General features: G+C 44.6%; 1 protein-coding gene across 1 annotated transcript in view; it reads right to left on the bottom strand.

Annotated features, from left to right (window-relative positions):
* TIC110 (translocon at the inner envelope membrane of chloroplasts 110) overlaps nt 1–23,477 on the bottom strand; it is a 133,631-nt gene that overhangs the window by 29,609 nt on the left and 80,545 nt on the right. The window contains exons 9-11 of the mRNA XM_086513178.1: nt 21,849–21,973; nt 21,672–21,772; nt 21,345–21,564 (exon numbers count right to left, since the gene is read on the bottom strand). Of these exons, the coding sequence (XP_086369304.1) occupies nt 21,345–21,564; nt 21,672–21,772; nt 21,849–21,973 (446 nt within the window). The remainder of the gene's footprint in view (nt 1–21,344; nt 21,565–21,671; nt 21,773–21,848; nt 21,974–23,477) is intronic.

Genomic DNA, 23,477 nt, shown 5'->3' with positions numbered 1-23,477 from the left:
CAAAGGGCAAGTAGCCCTACAAGTGTAGGCGCTCGAGGACTTGCTACAGATGCGACTGGCACACGAAACGGGGCCCGAAACAGGGAAATACAGCCTGCTGTGTATTTTTTCAGGTTTAGGGTTTCGGCCCTAAACCGTCCCTAATACCCCCAGGAGGTTCGGGGACGCGAGGGGACCGTTGAAGAGGTGACTTGGCACATTTTCGGGGCAGAAAACAGAGAATTCAGCGTGCTACAGATTCTCACCAAGTTTTGCAAAGTGTCCGTATGCGTCCAGAAAGTCACCTATTGCGTGGGCATACCGACTATGAAGCATCGTAGTACAGTTATGCTGCCGAAATCGGGCCACAACAGATGGAATTCAGCCCAGCTTGTGCGTGACAGCTTGTAGGAAATCACAGGTTTTATTCCCTCTATTAAAGAATAAAGAAATTCCAAGAGGGGCGCCAACCTTTGGGGCCTACGGGTGTCGCTGTCTGCTTGGGAGCATTCTAGCTTCCTGGCCGTGCTTTTGTTTTGAAGTGTAATCCCATTCCCAGTTATAGGTTCCTTTTAAGTCTTTGCTCTGTGTCGTAAAGTCAAGTGTAAAGAATTGGGTGAAAGCTAAGGTCTACCGCCCTACGGGCCGGTTTCATGGTTCCGTTGCCGGGATAAGATCACTTTTTCCTCGAGTAGTAAGCCTTGGTTGGTTTGCGGCGAAGACACAAAGCACAGGAACTTGGAATTAGGCTATGGCTGACAGGACAGACGATGCTAGAGAAGAGGGTTCCTCTTCCCAGGGTAGACGGGCTATTCCTTTACAGCATGAAGTTTGCGAGAGTTCACGACCGCCACTCTCTATGCCTTTTGTTCGTGTGAATGCACAGCGAGAACAGGTTCAAGGGTTCATGACTGGGCACTTTGAAGAGGATGCATTTAGGACACAGTTAGTTGCTACTATGAATGTCTTCACTCAGTTGGTGCAGAATCCCACGTTTATGGATTATTTGCAAGCACCATCAAAGTCACAGTAGGTAAGGGAACGCCCTCAGCGGACAGCAGCCAGATTTGGCACCTTTGATGCAGAATCTCAATGACCAAGGGGCACAAATGGTACTTGCTACAGTGCCCATGCTGCACACGCTTCCCTATATCAATTTGGGGCCAATAAAGAAGCCAAAACCATTCAAAGAAGGAGATGCAACTGTGAAGTTCAGCACCTTTACTGGCTTCGAGGATAAAGCAAAGACTCTTACTTTCCTCCAGCAGTTTGATACAGCTTATGCAGGAGGGAATTTTACGGAGGCCTCTAAAGTAAGGAAAGCTGCAACTTTCTTAAAAAACAATGCGCTCACATGGTGGACAACATTGTTAATGCAAGGACAGGCACCCGCCACGGGTTTAATTCAAGCAAATGTTTGCATCTGCTTGGCTATCAGATGAATTTGAAGCCGACGTCGTGACAGATTGGCACTAGCTTACTTCAGCTACATGCAAGAGCTTGCTGGAGTACAATAGGAGGTTTTGTAAAGCGCTATTCTCAGTGACCTCCTATAGATTTGTGCCACTGACAGAGCAGATTGAGAAGTACTGTTGTGGGTTGCCTAAAGGGCTTCGCGATTACTGTACCATGAACGAGTGGCTACCCTCACTCAAATTATGGAAGTTGCTAACACTGGTCTTGCCTTGTTGAAAGGAGAAGACAGTGGGTTTCCGAGCAACGAGAAAGGAGGGCAACAAGAGAAAAATTCAGCAAAGCACCCCTTTACGAGAGCAACTTCTGAAGCGTCCCAGGGGCTAGCGAGGTTCAATAAAGGCAAAGGTTCAGCCGTGACTTCTAGAGCGCAGGCAAAGAAGCAGAAAAGGAAGCCTTTTATGCGTAAGACGCCCCAGGAAAAGACGGTCTTGATGGCTGAAACAAGTGCTTTATATGCGAGCAGACTGGTCATTTTGCAACTAACTGTCCACAAAAGAAAAGGCCAGCTGACTTAGATGACAAAGAGGACAAGAAAGGAAAGAAGCCTATGCCCTCGACAGGTTTAGTGCCAGATATGTTGGGCGACAGGCCTACTACAGATGCCAGTGAGTTATGCAGAGCGTCGGGTAAAGTTAGAGACTAGACGGCTCTCATCTTCTTTGATCCAGGTCCCAAAGCGAACTTTATCACGCCAGAATTAGCTACGATGCTGGGCATTAGAGCTGAAGAGATGGGGTACACCGCGGAGGCAGGATTTGCATGTCCTCACGATTCAAAGTGCGTTACTCCCATCATTGGAAAGCTGCGTCTGCATATTCAGTCGTATGTGGACACAGAAGAGTTCTACATCATGCCGCTGGAAGGATGTGATGCCTTGTTGAGGATCCCGTGGATGTTCCGAGTGCATGGAGTCTTGGATGCCTACAACAAAAAGATCATTGTACAACATAGGGGCAAAACTCACATCTTGGATGTAAAGCTAAAAGGAGAGTCAATCCCTATTGTATCTGCTTCTGCTATCACTTCTGCAATAAAGAAGAATCTTTCTGCGTACTTGGTTTTTGCACGTGATGTTTCAAATAGTTGTCAGTCAAATTTATCTTTGTTAGATAAATACAGATAAGCGTTTTTGCAAAAGTTTAATGGTTGTTTTTCTAATTCATTACCGTCTCAACTACCGCCGGAGAGGCCCGAGGATCATGCGATTGATTTGGTGCCAGGTTATAGCCCACCAAATAGGCCACCGTATAGGGCTTGTGAGGCATAGCGGAAAGAGATTATGAGCCAAGTGGAGGAGCGCTTAGAGAAAGGGCCGACTCAGCCTAACTCGTCACCCTATTGCTCTCCAGTGCTCTTAGTACAGGAAAAGGATGGCTCGTGGCACATGTGTATTGATTACCATGCGTTAAAAAAGAAAACCATCAAGAATAGGTTTCCTATTCCAAGGATTGATAATATTCTTGACCGCCTAGAGGGAGCCGCGATTTTCAGCAAGATCGACCTTAAAAGTGGGTCCCATCAGATTCGAATTAGGCATGAGAATGTGCATAAGACTGCGTTTAGAACGACAATTGGTTTAGTGATGCCATTTGGTCTTACGAATGCTCCTGCTACGTTCAATAGGATGATGGATAGGATCTTTCGTCCATATCAGAACTTTGTTGGCACATTCTTTGATGACATGATAGTCTACTCGAAGAATGAAGAGGAGTATAGGCATCACTTGACCATTGTGTTCGAAGAGTCGCGCAGGAACAGATTGCTCATCAATGGCAAGAAAAGCGAGTTCTTCTTGGAAGAGATCCAATTTCTCGGACACATTGTGTCAAAGGATGGTGTCCGAATGGATCCTACGAAGGTAGAGGCAATCAAGACAGACCAGCGTTAAGGACTGTGCACGATGTCCGTAGCTTCTTAGGGCTATGTTCTTACTACAGAAGATTCATTCGCAACTTTGCAGAGATTGCTTCACCTTTACATGCTTTGCAAAAGAAAGAGGTCACTTTCAGATGGACCCAAAAAGAGATTTCAGCTTTTAACCGCTTAAAGAAAAAGATGACTTCAGATCCAATCATTGTTTTGCCAGATCTCATGAAGTCATTTGTGGTCCAGTGTGATGCTTGTGGCAGTAGCATTGGTGCAGTGCTAATGCAAGATGGCAGGGTAGTAGCCTATAAGAACAGAATCTTGCAAGGGCCAGAGATGACCATTAAGACCTATGAAAAAGAGTTACTGGCTGTGATTCATGTGCTCTTAAATTGGAAACACTATCTGCTAGGTGCTGATTTTGTTGTCCAAGGACCATCATACCTTCTAACACAGTCAAAGCTATTGGAGAAGCATATGCGATGGGCAAACATTCTTTCCATGTTTCATTTTCAGCTTGTGCATGTGGAAGGCAAGAAGAATGTTGTGGCTCATGCGTTATCAAGAAAGCCACAAATTTCAGCTGTGTCAATTCCTTATCATCATGAGCTTAATGACATGAAGGAACAGTATGCGAGTGACGAAAATTTTGCAAGGATCTTCGAACAGTTACAGGAAGGACAACGTCATGAGCACTATCTCCTCAGAGATGGTTTTATGATGATGCATGGCAGACTCTGTGTCACTAGGCCATTGCGACGTAAGGTCATGGTAGAGAGTCAAGTCCCACCGTATGCACAGCATCATTGTATAGATGCTACAGTGAAAGCGGTTGAGACATTCTTTTATTGGCCTACCTTGAGGACAGATGTGGATGCCTTTGTGCGAGCATGCGTGATTTACCAAAAGGTCAAGTTTGACATGCAAAAGGCACCAAGGCTGTTACAACCATTGCCGATTCCAGATAAACCATGGGAAACCATAGCTATGGATTTTATCTTTGATCTTCCAAGAGCACAGACAAGGAATGATGGAATCTGGAAGAAGATAAAACCATATCACATGGCACGTCTCTTTATGTGCAATATTTTTAAGTACCATGGTATGCCACAGTCAATTGTCAGTGGCCGTGATCCACGGATGACAAGTCTATTCTGGAGAGGCATATTTGAAAATATGGACACTACGCTTAAGTTCTCATCGTCGTTTCATCCACACACAGATGGGCACTCACAAGAGGCAAATTCTACTGTCTTGGATCTGCTTAAGTGCTATGTATCAGAGCACAAGGCAAAGTGGGAGCAATATTTGTCGTTGGTTGAGTATGCATACAATAATACAGTGCATTCTTCAACAGGCAAAGCACCTTTTGAAATTGTCGAAGTCCATGTCAAAGTTCCTCCCATTTTGCATATCAAGGAAAAGATCTTTCAGGCAGATCAATATATACAGACTATGGATGAAATGTATCAGAAGATAAAGCATGCCCTTTAAAGGACACACGCAAAGCAAAAGAAAGCTGCTGATCTCCACCGTTGTGAATTGCTGTTTTCACTTGGTGATTGGATACTGTTGCGGTTTGAAAAGGCACGCTTAAAGAAGCGAAAAGGTAAAGAAAGTCTCTTTACAAAGCTTAGTATGCATTGCTATGGGGCTTTTCAAGTAACAGAGAAGATCAGTGACGTCAGTTATAGGCTGAAATTGCCTGAGAACTGGAAGATTCACAATGCTTTTCACGTGTGTCTTCTTAGACCATTTATTGGTGATGTGCTTCAGGATATGCCAATTAAAGAGCAACCAGAAGTAGAAGAGCTTGATGAAATTTTGGTCCCAGAACAGATCATGGCACACAAGGAAAGAAAAGTCAAAGGCAAGCTTACAAGGCAGTATTGGGAAAGTTCAAGAACTATCCACCTATGGATGCAAAGTGGATGGAAGAGAGCGAACTGTTAGAGTCACCAAATGTATTGCAGCTATACCTTGAAGCCTTTGGTTTACCACCTACGTATTCTCCAACTCAAGAAGAGCAAAGGTCAAGAGGAAAGAGACCTACGCTAGAGGGGGGTGATCCAAGAGCTAGCACTTCTCATGTATCTATGGATTTAGTGCAATAGAAGTGTACCCTCCTTGGCAATTGCCCTTGGGGAATAAAAGTTGTCCCAAAGTCTGTTGTCACGTGACACATCCCAACCCTATGTGTCCATGGACAAGCTACACCATAGCAGGGTTCCCGTCAGTTCAGTCAGTTTAGATTAGCAATGATCTGGCACTTTTGTGAGTCTATTCGTAGACCGTGCATGCCCAGTCACTTAGCATAGATGCATATCCTCCGGTTGCACACAGCATGATCATCAGAATTCCCATCAGTTAGGGGAATTTTCCAGTGCATTTAGCCTATTTTCCTATTTATTGGTATTTTCACTTATTATTTTTAAGTGACTTTCCAACAAAAGTAGGTACGGCAATTTTGCTAAGTTAATATATAAGCAAACCCATGTTAGCACTTTCTGGCAAAAGAGGCAGCACGAGCTTCCCGCTCAACAGGCAACTTCTCAGCAATACCCCCCCTTCATGACACCCTGGCGTTTTCTAGTAGGACTACATCGCCACAGACCCAGATCCCCCCATCCCTAGCAGGATCGCCCCTCAGCAGATCAGCCCATCCTTAGCGTTTTTCCCGAGACCAACCACCCTCAGCATTAGCGTTTTTTACCATCAGCGGCAGCCCCAAAAGCCGGTGTTTTTGGATTGCTGCTGTTCAGCGTTTTCTTCAGCAAATTCAGCAACTGCTAATGCCAGTATCTGCTGCCTATTGCTGCCATTTTTAGCATGGAAAAACACCTGCAGTAATCAGCGTTTTTCAGCCTCCATCATCAGCAGAAAACGCAGCAATTCCAGCCAGCAACATCAGCGTTATCATCCTCAGCATGACCCGCGACATAGCCGATCATTTTCAGCTATCAAGACAACAGTAGAACAGCCAGTTTCAGCCCCGGAACAGTCCACGAAATTCAGCCAAAGAAGATCACAGATTCAGCCCAAGTAGTCGTCGTCATTGCCGTCGTCGTCATCGGCATAGTCCCATTGCATTAGTCCATTGCATATGCATTGTACACCTTTGTGCAATCAAAGTAGACCACTCTCGCCGACAAGAGTGGGGCCTTCGGAGGAGGGTTTTACAACCTTTTGGGTGTCGTATCTCTTCTCTCTCCTTCTCTCAGTCTCATTCACTTGCACGCACAATATCCACTCACTTTGTTCGTGATCATAGCACTCTTTATAAGACGGAAATCTCTCTCTTTCCCTAAGAACTAAAAGGAACCTTGAGCAATAAAGATCACTAATCTTGAGAAAAATACAACATTCATTCCGCTGCACCTAACATCTGTTCAGTGCTATAGAAGTAAGTATGTCCTGTCAGTTGTTAAGAGTATAGCAATTGCTTCTAATGAGTACATGTTGACGCATTTTTAAACTGTTGGTTTATTATGCTTGAAAGGATTCGAAGTGTACTAAAAATTATGGACTCTATGAAAGCCAATGGCACAGTATGAAAGCTATCCACTATGTCAATGGAACAGTCTCACAGGTAGACCATACATGAGTTAACAAGTGTTGAATACACAAGAGTGTTAACTACGAGCATGTATGTCTCATACCATGTCGACCAGGAGTGTACACACGAAAAGGTTGACAGCCGTGATACGGTGTCCATGAAGTGTTGTACACACTAATGGATTGATATTCATGCAAACGAGGACGTTCGCGTTTTCAGGAGGAGGGTATGTCACGAGTCTGTGGCAACTTTACTTGTTGATTTCTTTTTGGGGGAATTTTATTTGACTTGTTTTAAAGCACCCCTCTGGAAATGCCAATGCCCAAGTTGCATGGTGTGAGGCGGACAGTGAGAGTCTAGGCCGGACGGCCAATGAGCACTAAAGTTGGGCAAATGGACTAAGGTTAGCCACGGTGAGGCTACGAGTGTAAATCACCTGTTAGCTGGCCGACATTGCATTTTTCGATGTGGTTCTAGTGGTGATTGATGGTCAGACGACCAGTGGTAGTGAGTCCTAGTAGGGGAATTGGTTTCGGGCAAGTTTTGGGGCTGTTATGCTGCCGAAATGTTGCCAGAAAAGGTGGTCTCTAGCTGGATACAGGCAAAGAATTCCGAGGACTCTTCTTTGTAATTACCCTCTGAAAGAATAAAGAAATACCAAAAGGGGCGCCATTTTGGGGCTTGCAGGTTGTCGGCGTTTGCTCGGAGCATTCTAGCTTCCGAGCTGTGTGTGCTTTAAGTGTTAATTCCCGTCGCAGGTTACCTTTGCTGAGAACTCTCTCTGTGTGTGTCTAAAGTAAAGTAAAGAATTTCGGGTGAAAGCCAAAGCCTACCGCCCCATGGGCCGGTTTCAGAACGTCCTGTCTTGAGAGCATAAGTTTGGCCTTTGATCTACACGGAAAGTTTAAAATTCTATGAGGTTTTGAAGGCTTATGTCTCAAGAATTAAAATTTCTCATGCATAGTTTTGAACATTTGAAATGATCCAATAATTGTTGCTTACCAAAACAATTCTACTTGTCAAAACTCCCAAATACATCAAAAACATATTTTACTTTGTAGACAATTATATGCTTGGAATGGCCATATCAAACACATAGAACTTCACATTATTTTATTTACTCTCAAGTAAATTTTTTGCACATGAAACTTGCAACTATCTATAGCACAATTGTCAAAAAGTCATGCACAATTTTCTACAACGTCTCTTCATCTTCTCTTGACCTTATGAAGTTTATTTCTTCAAGGCATCAATCGCAATACAATCTTAAAGGGGTCTACTTGATGAGTATAGTTCTTGATCATTATAGCTTCTAAAATGTAAGGTTATATTTTAAAAGACCCTCTAGCTGACATATTTAAGAATATCAAGAAGGTTTTCTTAAGTACACCGTCTGATGCAAATAATTTAATATAAATTGGTAAAAACGGGACACTTCAGTGTCCTATTTTGGTATCAAACTAGTGCTAAACCAATTACACTGGCTCTCTATGCTTAGAGAAACCACATAGTTCTATCCGTGTCGCAGAAGCGGGTGATCTGCCCAATTTCATAGCTTTTGGTGTTGCTTAAATAAACTTGTTGAAAGCAAGTGAAGTTACAAAATTCAGATGTTGCTAAAAGCATATGCATAGCAAAAAGCCATTGTCAATACTATCGTGTCAACATTGACGCCACACAATGCCGGCATGATACACGTTCCATCAACCGAGAAACTTGAAAAACCTACGTTTCATGTGTTTCCGTTAAGCCCAGAGTGTAACCACAAATGAAACCACCAAACTCCACAAAACAAATCGATAAAAACTAATATAATGCATTCATGCTCATAATTATCAAAACACAATAGTACACATTTGGCATACACGCACCAAAGCCCTTACTTTTTTAGAGATGCTTTTGAGTTTGAAGCTTTTCATGTAAACCGCTTTATATATGTGCTAAGGGCTCAGTCTCTGGCACGCTTCCACGTGAAGGTGCTGAGTTTGGAGTACCGGCATTGTACTCACTTCAAGCAATAAAAAGAAATACTGAGAGGGGCGCCAAGGTTTGGGGCCAGTGCGCTCTCGGGGTTGAACTCTGCCACTCCCCTTCTCGTGTTGTACATCTCTTTCATTTCATTTGTTATTTGAAGTGCTTAAAGTTGCTCAGTCTGTTCTTTTCCATTGGCACGTGGTCCCTAGGACGGGTACCACTGTCACTATCCCTAGGAGAGTGACAATGGTATCAGAGCTTCAAGAGTGTGCTTTTTTGAAAGCATACTCGTTCTACCAAAGAGCAGACAAAGTAAGATGAAAATTTTACAGGAAATTTCTATAAAGAATCTTCGCATGCCGACTTATAAGCCACTCCCACCCTTACTGCATCGCGCATTGTACGTGCTTCTGTCTTCATCGCTCTGTGTTAGAGAGCATAAGCCATAAAGATCACTTGCAAGAGAAGGATCAAAGATTTTTCAAGCTGCTGTTTTTTTCCTCAGAGACAGTGCCATGCACTGGTGGATGTCTATAGCTACAAAGTTACATGCTTTCTGAAGTTACATGCTTTTTTGCCCCAAGTTACATGCTTTCTGACATCTCTCTTCGGAGAGCAACTTCTTGCAGAGGGGGCTATCTTGAAATGCTTGCCATGAAAACCCTTGCAGCTTATGACTTGGAAGTTTCTCAACATCTCTCATTAGGTGTCTCCTCCCGAGCTAAAAACCTTGGAGGTCCGGTGTGATTGCCAAATCTCGGGGCTACCATCACTGCCACAGGAACACTAACTGTCGAGGCTTGTTTCGACTATTCAAGAGTTCATGGACCGTGCTGCGGTCGGTTACAACCTTACAGAAGGAATATAACCCTAATCTTGGTGCTGGTTTTAGGATGAAAAGCCAGTAGTCTTTTCGAACTCGATTGATGTGGACATTGTTTTTTAAGTTTGAGTTTTGTTCGAGAACTTGTTTGGTGATCCTGTTTGGAATTTGTTTGAAATGGATGGTATTTGTTTTGAACTTGTCTTGGTGCCTATTTGACTTGTTTGACTCTGGTTTTAATACTAGTTTCAATGATTGGTGATTTACTCCCAGGTGGAGTACTGAGAAATGATATTTAAGAATGCTTGCTCATACTCATGGCCCGGACGCTTGTGGTTATTTGCGAGGGGGAGTATTGAACATTTGAAAAGTGTTGTTTATACTCATGGCCCGGACCCTTGTGGTTATTTACGAGGAGTAATTAAAAGTTTGAGTAGTGGTTACTCTCAACACCTCCAAACAACGCACGCTGCGGTCTAGGGGGCGTTTGGTTGTAAAAGGCCTCTATATCTACCGGCCCAGACCTTTTTAGGTTATGTGGGAGCAGTGATCAGGCAATCAAACAGCTCATGGCTCAGCCCTCGATGGTTATTTGTGGAGGGAGTCTTCATCGACGGCTTTATGTTTCTATGGCTTGTAACATGCATATGTGAGCATTCATTGTGTTACTTATTTGATGAGATTTTTCTAGGAAACCAACGACCCAGGATATCAAGAGCTCCGATCTGGGTGAGAATAGACTCCTTATTGGATGAGATTCTTTTGGGAAGACAATGACGCACAAAATCAAGAATCCTCTTTGGAATGAGAAAATTGATTGTCTCTCGAAATGCTCTCTCACGGGGACGAGCACATGTGCCAACCAAAAAGAAAAGACTGAGCAACTTTAAGCACTTCAAATAACAACTAGACTGAGAGAGATGCACGACAAGAGACGGGGAGTGGCGGAGTTCCACCCCGAGAGAGCACTGACCCCAAACCTTGGCACCCCTTTCGCTATTTCTTTATATTGCTTGAACTCAGTTTAATGCCGGGACTCCAAGCTCTACACCTTCACGTAGAAGCGTGCGAGAGACTGAGCCCTTTGCACATATTTAAAGGCCCTTGGCCTATAAAAAGCAGTTTGCCTGAAAAGCTTCAAACTGAAAAGCATATGGCCCCAAAAGCTACTACCCAAAGCTGCCCAATGTAAATCACGGAAATCCCTAACCGTGCCACGTTATTATGTTAGCACGAATTCCGGAAATCCATACGAGCTGCCACGTGGCACTGCCGATGCAAACCACGAGCATCCATATAGCTACCACGTCATCATCTTCTACGCAAGAGAGTGTGGTCTTGCTTTATTTTAATCTCTTTAGTTCCCTGGGCCCCATCAGACGGGGTCCCATAAGTTGGTAAGACTTCTTTAAAATAGGCCACTCGGCAAGACTTTGCAAGCTGGTAGAGCTTCTTCTGCTGCTTCTCCTTCTTATACTGCTTCTCTAGGGTTTAGGCTCCTCGGTCGGCAGCTGTATGTTGGCTTTGTTCTTCAGTGGCTTTTCACATCAACAGTTTGTGACATACAATGACAGCTCAATCAAGATATGGAAGGAAGAAACAACCACACAAGTGGCAGGTAGTGCCATCTAGGAGCCCCATGTGGCATGGACCATGGTGTAGGACGGCCCTAGACGCAAAAGTTGTAGGAATGCCTCGCCGCACTCTCGCATGCGGTCGGAACTGCGTGGCAGCCTCTTGAACTGATCTCGAAGTGTATGGATTACCTCCAACCATATATCTCGTACAGTGTCCACCGATGGGATAAGGCCGGCTTGTCACAAGAAGGGCACCACGTGCCAATAGAAAAGAACAAACTGAACAGATTTTCAACACTTCAATAACAATTGAACTGAGAGAGAGAGAGAGAGAGAGAGAGACGCGACAGGGAGTGGCGGAATTCCACCCCAGAAAGTATTGGTCCCCCCTTTCGGTATTTTTTTATATTGCATCAATACACTACAAGCCGGTACTCCAAACTCTGCACCTTCTCAAGGAAGCATGCCAAAGAATGAGCCCATGGACTCATATTTAAAGGCCCTAGGCCCCAAAAGCAGTTTACATGAAAAGCCTTCAAACTCAAAAGCTTCTGGTCCAAAAGAAATGCCAAAAAGCTGCCAGCGTAAATCAAGGAATACCGTACAATTGCCACGTCAGCAATCAGCGCAAAACGCGAAAATCCGTACATTCTGCCACGTCATCGTGAGTTTACATGAAAAGCCTTCTGATCCAAAAGCAATGCCAAAAAGCTGCCAACGTAAATCACGGAATTCCGTACAACTGCCACGTCAACAATCAGCACAAAACGTGAAAATCCACACAGTTTGCCACATCATGTAAGGGCAATTTCCGGGTTTTTTCCGTACAGCTTCCACGTCATCAGCTGCTTCGCAAGTCTTTCAGTGTGTGTGTGTGTGTGTGTGTGTGTGTGTGTGTGTGTGTGTGGGTCTTGCTTTATTTTAATCCTTTATGTCACTTGGGCCCCATCGGACGAGGTCCCATAAGTTGGTAGGACTTCTTCTTCTGTTGCTTGTTCTTCTTAGGGTTTAGGCCCCTGGGCCGTGATCTGAAGGTTGGCTTTGCTCTTTACTAACTTGAAACGTCAGCAGTTTGTGACACGGCCTCCAAGATGCGAAAGCAACGAGCTCTCTATATGAACCAAAGAGTCAGGCTGCAGATAAGCTTCCAACAAAGATTTCTATCACTGTTCTACTCCTGTGGCGTAAGTTTTGCGACAAGCTAGAGTGTAGGTCAGCCCTCCTGTATCACAATCATCCTGCTAGTTGAGGACAGCTCAAAACGAAGTGCAGGGTCTGTGAGGGTGGACCAAGCAGTAGCACCCCAAGTGTACTGCCTAACTTACGAAAAGACTCGCATCAACCGTAGAATCAGAAGCCAAACCTCCTGCACCATGGAGCAATCTCACAAACAATGCCTCTGTGATTCAAGTGGGTCGTCACAAGCGGCGCAGCCTGTCAGGTGGCCGCTATATACCAACCTAACTCCCAACTGGGGTAGCTCGATGGGCGGCTAGCCACTGAAACATGGTGACTCTCCTCGGTCCCACAAGCGCTCCCGAAAGTCTGTTAGAAACTCAACTGTCAGAAATTGTGAAACTCACAGGGCGGGGCTCACTCTGAGCATCCAATATGCGACACCCGCTCGTGTTGTGCAAGGGAAGAAAGGCATCCCTAGGTAAGTGCAAAAGGTACCCGCAAAAACCTGTCCCCAGAATCCCCCCTGAGATACCCAGCCCACCATGAGAGCAAGGTAGGGTGATGACCTACCCGGAGACTTTGACCCGAGCCCATTGCATGTCTCTCCCTATACACAGAAAGTTCCTGATCAGTCTCTCAAGATTGTCGATGCAAGAACTCCAACAAGATGTGACGTACCACATGGTCGGCAAGAGCATTTGGTTGGCCACAACAACCCTACCAGCAAGAGATAGCCCCAACGAGCTCCAATGCAATAATTTCCTCCTGATGACTAGGAGGGGAGCAGTCTGCTACTTTGGTGACAAGTCCAAGCCAACCTGGCCTATCCTCATGGTTAGAGAGAAAAAGCCGATGCTGCCATCGCAACCAATCTCGCAATCTTCGAGGCAGCTTGGAGGTGGAGTAATCCGCATCAAGTGACCTCTAGAGAGCCATGTCTAGAGTGTCTGTCGGACCCATACCCAAGTAGGGTGTGCAGTCCGTAGAGCTACATCCTCTGTCCAAGAGTCCTCATGAACATATACATTAACAGGGTGCGCTCTGAGTGTGTGCAAATAAGTGTACCACAATGTATCTACAACCTGCTTTATCTAGTGGTGTCATAGAGAACTTGGACAACCGCCAGAGAGTCTGTATAAAGTGTTTCACTCCCGAGTCTCCCATGTGGTGAGAGAACTAGAGCCTGAACATGGAGCCAATCCAACACTATATGCATAGTCCACTCAGTCTTATCCCTACCAAAAAATGGAAAGGAAAAACCAACCGCCGCGTCACAGGCTATGCCCCTTTGGCTCGTAGAAACACAGCATGTACTTTGAAGAAAGCCTTGTCAAGGTCGAGAGAAGAGTCGCCGAGAAAACGTGTAGAGTTGTATTCAAAGAATTCCCAGCGACGATCGATGTCAAAACAGGTCAGCCCACAAGGGACTGCAGCAAAACGCGACGCCTGCACCAACAGAGGCGTCTGCAGGTAGGGCTGCTCCTCTCGCACCAAGTGGCTCATGGCAAATGCACTACCGAGAGATCTCCAAGCAGCCAAAGAGTGACCAATCCCCTGGGCCCATGGCGGGGAGTGGGAGGGGAAAGGTGACTGGACAGAGATACTAGGGGAAGGATGGGAGAGCCGACGGGTGGAGGAGGTGAGGGTGGAGATGGAGAAGTGGGGATGGTAGGCGGAGGGACTGTCAGTGGCGAAGCTGAGGTGAAGGGGGTATCTGCCGGCTCATCCTGCTATAGAGGGTCAAATAGGTTCCCTCTGGGAACCCACTGCAGTTGGCCTCGTGCAAGTCAACCACCAAAGGCGCCAAACTGGTGTGGCTGTCCCTGACGATGACACCCACGAACCTACTGTCAACCCTTCTCTGACTGGTCGCCTGACTCAGAAGAGATACCTGCATGTGCTCCTTGCGTCTCTGCCTGCTGAGTTTGGCTAGCCTTAGTAGGTTGGGTCTGTGTCAAGGGTTTGGGTCTCCTCCCTGGACACGCCTTCGCAAGATGGACCATCAGTTTGCATACGAAGCACTGATTTGGGAGCCCCGAATACTCCACGCTCTGATGAAGCCAACCACCACGAGAAAGTAAAACTACCTTCGGGAGGGTGTGGGTGTCTCGAACTAGAACACGTACTGTAGGTATGCCTGCTGCCCTGGCAGCAATGGAAGCTTCCATGCACCGTGTCTCAAACACAGTCCCAATCTTGAAACCTATCCAAGATAGGGACTGTAGGTATGCCTACTACCCTGGCAGCAATGGAAGCTGCCATGCACCGTGTCTCCAACACAGACCCAATCTTGCAACCTATCCAAGATTGGAAAGTAGCGGGAGGTACTCTCTCCTCAGGCCGGGGAAGCAAACCTAAAAGGACAAGTCTGCTTCTTGGACAAGAACATCGGTAGACGGATCGAAGCCATGGCGCCACTGTCGAGAGTGAGCTCTAACTGCTTGGATGGCCAAGAGACTCATTGCAATGACCTCGGACGCCATCTCAAAAGTCTGAAACTTGATCAAGTAGTAGACGCCTCGGAGAAGCTGAACGTCAATGATCTTTCCTACCTCTAACAGAAGGCGGGCCTGGAGGAGGTTGCGCATCTCTCCTCTACTAGGTCCGATGCTGATTATCTTGCAGATAACAAAGGTGGCCTGAAGGCGCTCCACCTCTGCTTATAAGCTCGCTTGCTCTGTCTCGGCGAAAGAGCAAGTCCGATGGTGGGTTCTGCACTATCAGTGCCAGGGGGCTTCAGTCGAGTCTCTCTAGGGCGGAGCACAATCTACAATCTATGTTTGCCGATGTCTAGGCGTACGACGACAGTTTTGAGTGCAAAGGAGGTTGGTCAAAGAACGAAGAAAGGCAACTCCTCCAAAAGAAAGGAAAGCAAAGCAGTGTGCTTCTGGCCCGACATCTCACATAAAGCCAATGCAACAAGAAACATTTCGTGCATTCATCATCTCATCGTGTTCCATTTTAGAAATCCCGAGTTTCAAAACACATACGTTTCTAGAGGTTATAAGAAATGTGATATATTTAGGAGTCTAACTACCTATAGATGCAAAAAAAAAAAAAAAAACGCTCACACAAGTGGTAAAATATGTTGCACCTCACACAAGTGCTAAAATATGACCCTTTCTGTTAAAACCTGAAAAACTAGTTTTCATGTGACAATGGCCACCCGGGACGGATATTGTATTAGGAGGACAGTAGCGAGGTAGCAGAGTCTTCCTTAAGAGAGAAGGCTTTGATTACTCAAGTGGTTTGTGCTTCTCACCAGGTTTTTCTCTCTGCATGTGGTTGCTTATCGTGCATGCCATCTATCTCTGCACTGCGTCCTCGCTACATGTTCACAACAGGTGGTAGCAGAGCTACAAATAAGCTTACGAGAGCCCGAATCCACAAATGAAAATCAATCTTTTGTTGAACTAGTACCAAGACCTTGTAGGGGCATAGAAGGTTTCATCTTCCGGGGGGGTTTGTGTTATCACCCAACTCGCAGCTGGGTCCAAAAGCTAAGACTAGGGAGTGAACCAATCACACCTCGTCGTCCTCTCTACACGCCCCTTCTCCTCTCTTTGCCGTCAGCCTAGAGGTGATGATGTGGCGTGCCCAAACTGGAAAGAAATGGCCGAGAGGACAAGAGAATCAGAACCTGAAAAACACAAGAAGTCTGAACCTAGAAAGAATGGCTGAGGGGCCTAAAACCCTAAAAACCCAAATCTCGAACTCTGAGGCTGACTTCTATAAATTGTGTTGATGCATTGCTCACGTGGCAGGGCTGTATGGAATTTCTGCGTTATACATTCGCTTTTTATGCTGGCAGATTTTGGCAGTTTCTGACCCTACCTTTTGTGGGCAAATGCATTTGGGGTTAGTGCTTTTGGGGCCCTGCTTTTAGGCAACCCTTGGATTGTTTATAAGGACCCTCTCACTCTGCTTGTATTGTTTAGAAGGACCCTCTCACTCTGCAAAGCATCTAGACGCAGAGGACCCTCAGGAGCTATACTTTGCGAGCATAATAATAAAGAAATACCGGCAGGGACCCCACTTTTTGGGGATAGTGCATGTGGGCACGAAACTCCGCCATGCCATGTCGACTAGCTCTTTGTCTCTCTCTTCACGTTCAGTGATTTTGCAATTTCAATACGTGTGTTGCAATTGATTTCTCGCTTGGAGTGTCCAAGCATGTAATAGTGGTATTAGAGCTCATAAAGATTCTTCTTCTACAGAGAATCCAATCTTTTTTGCACTTCACATGGGTTCTCGTGGAGAATTTGACAGAGATAGCACCCCTCCATGAGGAGGTGAGCAAAAGTTGAAACCCAGCGCGAGAAGTGATGAATCCAAAGAGTGAGGTAAATTTTTGGCATGAAATTTCACCAGAGCGGACTACAAACATCAACTACATGTTGACACGTGTGTAGAAAGATTGATAAAGTACTCCCAGAACCCGAAATACGTGAAGCATATAAAGATTTACCCGATGGATGAGATTCACTCTAGATGACAAGACCCCATTCATTCTCCTCTCAAGTCGAGAAGGAAGATGAGGGACAAGCCGAGTACAAAAAAAGTATAAACTATAATCGCAGAAAGAGCTGGACAGAGCTTTTGAAAAGAAGATGAACCAGTTAATGTAAGGCTTGAAGCAATCTCGGAAGAAGAGGAAATTGGTGGCTTTCCCGGATTATGCGGCAAGAAGTCGACTTTTGGATGGCAAGCGAATCCAAGAAGCTTGTTTGTTTTGAGGATGACCCAAATTTTTCTTCGTCTTCAAAGAGTTTTGATAGTTTGTCATCCTCTAGTTCCAGTAAGAATGAGAAAAGGCGGAAGAAGCGGAGAAAAAGCAACAGTAGATTTCGCGAAAAGTATAAAAGGCATGGGAAGCCATCTAGCAGTTCAGAGGAGGAGAACTCGTCCTCTTTTGACAATGAACCGATGAGCAAGAAGATCAAGGAGTTCAAGGAAGGGGGTCATGCCGTCAGGTTTGACAGGTTTTCAGGCTACCACGACGCCCATTGGACCCTTGAGTTATTATAGCAGTTTGGCGTTGCCTTCTTGGAACACCCCAAGGTGTGAAGGGCGGCATCTTACTTGAAAGGAAATGCATCGACATGGTGTTCCACTCCGTTGTCTCTAGATAAAGTCATACTTTTGTTGCGGACAATACTATCGGATCTCTTTTGGCAAACCACAACAAAACTGCTCAATCTAGGGAGGCCAGTGAGGCTACCAACAGGTCCCAAGGCACAAGAAAAAAACATAAAAGAAATCAGCCTGTAGATCACAGAATACCAACAATCCAAATTGAGGTGCCAAGGACAAGGGAAGCCAACAGGGCTACCAACACGTCATTGGGCACAAGCAAAGAACAGAAAGTTAAGCTAGGTCCACTGGATAATTTGGTCAAAGGTACTTTTTGGCCCTTGATGCAAAGTTGATGGATAAGGAGAACATCATTGGGTTATTAGCAGTGTCTATGCCAAAAGTTACCAATGAATCAGCACGTTGAATTTGTGCGGTGAGGATTGCACAAGAGGGGAGCCACTCCACTCCTTTGTCTCAGATTGCCAAGATTATATGAAGTTATTAATTTCTCTTTGAGATTTTAGGGGTACTGACACGCTTATAGTATTTTGTGGAATGGCATTGAATTGGAAATTTCCTTAATTGAACTAAATGCATGTGCTCCTTCATGTTTGTATTGTTAGAGACATGCAGAGAAAGATGAAATGTCTGCAATATTTTGTCTTATTAATGATTTGAACTTAGTGCATCTAGACATCTACTAGAGATCAACGAGATGTGGATGTAATGTGATGCCTAAGTAAATATCAACTAAATGAATTCTAGTGCATCAAGATGTCTATCTGGATGAGATGACTGGATACTGTTGTGAGTGCATCACGAGTTACGGAAGGATGAAATGGTTGCACAATGATCTGGGTGCATTAAGAGTTTTGAACGGAATGAGATAGCTAGATTGAATGATTGAAACACGGTGTCAGTATAAACAAAGTGTGTAATTTTGTGAACTCCATGCTATGTGGAAGTAGAATCTTGTGGGGATTGTCATGGGCATGGTTTGCTTGATTGAGAGAACTCATACTAACAAGATTTAGTAGATCAAGACATCCGCGAAAACATCAGCGCAGTCTGGATGTGATTGCTAATAGGTTGCAATGATCATAATTTGTATCTGAGACTCTCGACAGAAATGTGATTCATAGTGACAGATGTCTTTGTCGAAATGCTGGATTGGTGGAGTCTCGTGCACGAATACATAGAGTCAGTGTCCACTAAAAAAGTTCCTGTCGTATGGCTGTTTTGCAGGTGTATCGAGGGCGATTACAATTCTTTCAAGAGGGGGAAATGTCACAAAGTGATGATGTGGCGTGCCCAATTGGAAAGAAATGGCCAAGAGGACAAGAGAAACTAAACCCGGAAAACAAGAGAAGTCTACACCAGAAAGAATGGCCAAGGGGCCTAATATTGTAAGGAATAAGGGATTTTTGAAACAAAGTTCCCACCCAACTTGTGGAGCATCGGTCAAGGGGCCTAAAACCCTAAAAACCGAAGGCTTGAACTCTAAGGATGACTTCTATGAATCGCGTTGACAGTACAGTACGGGTAATGACATGGCACGACTGTATAGAATTTCCGCATTCTACGCTTGCTGTGCCACATGGCAGCCGTTACGGATTTTTGCTTTTTAAGCAAGCAAATTTGGCCGTTTCTAATGCTAGCTTTTGTGAGCGATGCTTTTGGGTTAGTGATTTTGGGTGAAGTGCTTTTGGAGCCCTGCTATTAGCAACCCTTATATATAAGGACCCTTGGGCCTCTCACTCCACAGAGCATCTGGACGCAAAGTCTAAGAGCAAAGGCCCCTCGGGAGTTGTACTTTGCGAGCATAATAATAAAGAGATACCAAAAGGGGCGCCAGTCTTTGAGGCCAGTGAATTTGGGCGCAAAACTCCGTCATGCCGTCGTGTCAACTCTCTCTCTCTCTCTCTCTCTCTCTCTCTCTCTCTCTCTCTCTCTCTCTCTCTCTCTCTCTCTCTCTCTCTCTTTTCAAGTTCACTAATTTTGCAGTTTTTGTTCTTGTGTTGCAATTGATTTCTTGCTTGGAGTGTCCAAGCCTATAGCAGCCTTAGACAATTCAATGCTTTAGGCCTGTAAAGATCTTTAGTATAGCCTTTATGATCATAGACCCTAGCAGATTGATGTTTTCTTTATGCGTTATTCACTAATGGGGCCCTGCCTTCCTTACTCCAAATATTTCACCGATGAGACGTTACAAATTGTAGATTTTACATGATCACAACCATGGATTGGCGTTTCCATTTATGATGCATTGATAGATCATACTTTAATGGAGACTCAGAGTATTAATGATTGTTATTTTCCCTTCGTTTGATAGAATGTCAGCTTGATAATGCCATGGGGAGATTGGCATGGTAAATTACAGCTACATCATGGTATCATCCTTTGGTTTTTCTCATGGAGGATGATTGGCTACCTCCAAACATGTTATCGATAGCGATTTGCCGGAGGGCAGCATCTCGTTTTCGGATATCACAAAAACACCTTTTGCACTGGATGCAAGGGATACTTTATGCAAAGTGCAAGGGATAGTTTGTCCCTTGGAGTACATGGGATCTTTAATACAAGCTGCTTTGTATTGGTGTCGATGATGGAATCTGCCTACGTCCATATAGGGATATGCTCTCCCACTGGTTTAGCCACCAGGTGTTCTTGGAATCCCCTGCAGGTGGTTGTCTTTGGGTGTTGCATTGCTTGGCTGCCGACAATAGACCAAGCAGATTCATGTTGCACTACTTTGAGTGGCACAATTGGACACTCGAGAATGCATTTTGTCTTTGACTTGTTCATGAGTGCACCATCACATTGGATGTCTTCTTACCAATGGGCAGGCTTTATCTTTTGTTTGTTAGAGGAATAATCACCGCACTCCACTTAGCAGTACCTTTCTCAAATGATACCTTCATTGGTAGTTAACTACTATCGAGCAAAAGGGTCTTCTCAGCAGGGATGATCTCGCCCCTTGGCATACTATAGTCTCTTCAGTTGCTTTTCCTAGTATTCATGTGGCTCCTTGTACTCACTATAATAACAATTGAGTCCTTGGAGTTCGAGTTTGATTTGACTTTCCATGAATCTAAAGTTCATGTACACATGCGGAGAGCCATGCAATTTTTAGACCATGGGTCATCATGACTTGATTCTCATACTTGGGCGTTGCTTATGAAACAAAGAAATACCTAGAAGACTGCAGTGTAAACATATTGGAGGTCTCTCTTATGTCATGTTGTTTGCAGGATGAATCATGAAAGTGCCAATGGAACTTACAATTGTATTCATAAAGCAAGTGCAACCCAAAAATCCATCATCTTGGTTGAATTTCAAAAAAATATTTGTAGACATGAGGAGAAGATTAAAACATCATTTGAATACAAAATCTGCTCATTCTTACAATAGCCTATAACAAAAAATGTTTTGAGAAGCTACAAATCTAGAGTGAGGCAAATGACTAGAATATTTGTAAGAAAAACTATAATCATGCCATGTAATAGTACCAGCAAACATTATAGAAATTTTTTCAACCCACTAGGGAAAACCAGAACTGATGCTTAAAATCACTCCACACGAGAAGAAACAACCAGACGTGTTTAAGGGCATTAAAATACAAAAATTAAATGTAAGCAAACTGATCCAAATGCAGAAGACATTACACTCTTAACAAAGAAAGCCCACGCTTGAAAACAAATAATGATCGACAACCTTAAGCATGCTAGAGACTACTTTTTCCACCTGTTACGTTGCCAAGAGTAAAGAAAAACCACATAATATTTTATAAAAACTCAATGACGCTGAAGAAAAACAAGATGGAGTGGCATTCACTGACCTTCGTGAACCTCCTTGGCCTTCTCAGGATCGAATCGTAAACTGTCACACAACCTTTGTAGGAAAGAGGCTTTACTAGAAGCTTGGTCCAGGTCTCCTCCAACAGCTGCAGCTTGTGCAAGTCGTTTCCTGTATACCTTGCTAGTAATCTCTAGCATTATGTCTTCAGCCTCCCGATTTCCCAAGGCAAAAACATTCTTAAGCTTTCCAAGAGCAGAAACCTAGAAACATTTATAATGTCAACCAACATAACATCGACATTTCTAAAAGAGCTCCGCCCCACTCCTCAGCAGTAAATTTTCAGCTTATATATGGCAAAACATGTTACATTCTCTTCCTGAAGCTGACCAGCAGCAAATGCTTCTGCCAAGTACGTGCGATAAAGCTGCTTGAGCTCATCCATTTTTCTCTCATCATCAAAAATTCCTCCTAATAAACAATCCAGATATTAGGGACCTAGCTGTTTGAGAATCAAAACGCTACTCCAAAACAAAAGTTTACTTACCAAGCACAGTAACAGGTCCAATGCCAGCTGGAAGACTAGAAAGATCTGCCTTTGTGCTCATTGTGGCAAGAGAGTCGTTGTAAGCAAGCACACTCTCCAACTCCTCCACTAATCTTCTTGTGTCTCTGATGGCAAGCAAGCATACAATACAAACATATAGCTGCATGCATAGCATAGCCCCCCCCCCCCCCCCCCCCCCTCTCTCTCTCTCTCTCTCTCTCTCTCTCTCTCTCTCTCTCTCTCTCTCTCTCTCTCTCTCGCTTTGAATGTCCCTCGGAATCACCGTCGGAATTTTATTTTATTTTATTTTTTTGAGCTAGCTTAAGTTGTTTTGCAGATATGTTGTAATCGCGGACGATTACTCTCTTTCAAGAAGGGGAGATGTAACACATTGCTGACGTGTCGACCTACTGAAGAACAGAGCTACCGGCTGAGGGGCCTCAACCCTAGAGGAAGCAGAAGCAACAGAAGAAGCAGCAACAGATTTTCGAAAATTGCGTAGCTACAGATGACGTGGCAGATTTCCAAAAAATATGTTGGCTGCTGACGTGGCAGGCTGTACGGATTTCTGGATTTTGTGATGGCTGATGACGTGGAAGTTGTACGGGTTTCCGTGATTTACACTGGCAGCTTTTTGGGCATTGCTTTTGGACCAAATGCTTTTGAGTTTGAAGCTTTTCACTATAACTGCTTTTCAGGCCAATGGCCTTTAAATATGAGGTTAGGGCTCATTCTCTGGCATGCTTCCTGGAGAAGGTGCAGAGTCTGGAGTACCGGCTTGTACTGTGTTGATGCAATATAAAGAAATACCAAAAGGGGCGCCAAGGTTTGGGGCCAATACTCTCTAGGGTGGAATTCCGCCACTCCGTGTCGCGTGTCGTTTCTCTCTTTCAGTTCAGTTGTTATTGGAATGCTAAAAGTTTGTTCAGTCTGTTTTTTTTCTATTGGCATGTGGTGCCCGTCTTGTGACAAGAAGATAATAGATCATATAAGTCATGACATAGACCTTAGTACTTAGTATTAAGTACTTACAACTTAAGACTTACAAGTTAGAACATGAAAGATCTGTCCATGGACATTGGAAACGGCAATGTCCAAAAACAAAAGAATCATGATCTCCAAAGTGGTGGCCGACGGCCCGCCATAGTAGATCCGCTATCCGAGCCTCGTCGCATAGGTCATGGGTGTGAGCCAATGCAACCGTTGGGCTCTTGGGCAACTGCAGTCAAAATTGCAAAAGATCCTACCCAGAAAACACTACCACCACCCCCAAAATAAAAAAGAACAACAGACGAGTCATGTTTGGAATGTACAAGTCGTACGGTACAGTACGGAACGTACGAATCGTTCCGTACACAAGACGAGGACAACCCTGCTTCATAGCAATACTCTCCCACGGTTGAAGTAGCCCAAGCCTCTTAGACGGATAGTGCTTCACTTTTTGGCAAACAAAGCATTCCCTCAGATCTATGTTTCCTTTTCTATTTGGCCATAAGAAAAGAGGACCCTTTAGATGTAAGGTGCAACGGAATGAATGTTGTATTTTCTCAAGATTAGTGATCTATATTGCTCAAGGTTTCTTTTAGTTCTTAGGGAAGGAGAGAGCCTTTCGACTTATGGAGAGTGCTA

This window comes from Adiantum capillus-veneris, chromosome 5 (genome assembly GCF_014529385.1).
Source record: "Adiantum capillus-veneris isolate H3 chromosome 5, ASM1452938v2, whole genome shotgun sequence".
Lineage (NCBI taxonomy): Eukaryota > Viridiplantae > Streptophyta > Polypodiopsida > Polypodiales > Pteridaceae > Adiantum > Adiantum capillus-veneris.
The sequence above is the reverse complement of the archived record's forward strand: the minus strand, read 5'-3'. Positions and strand labels throughout refer to the sequence as shown.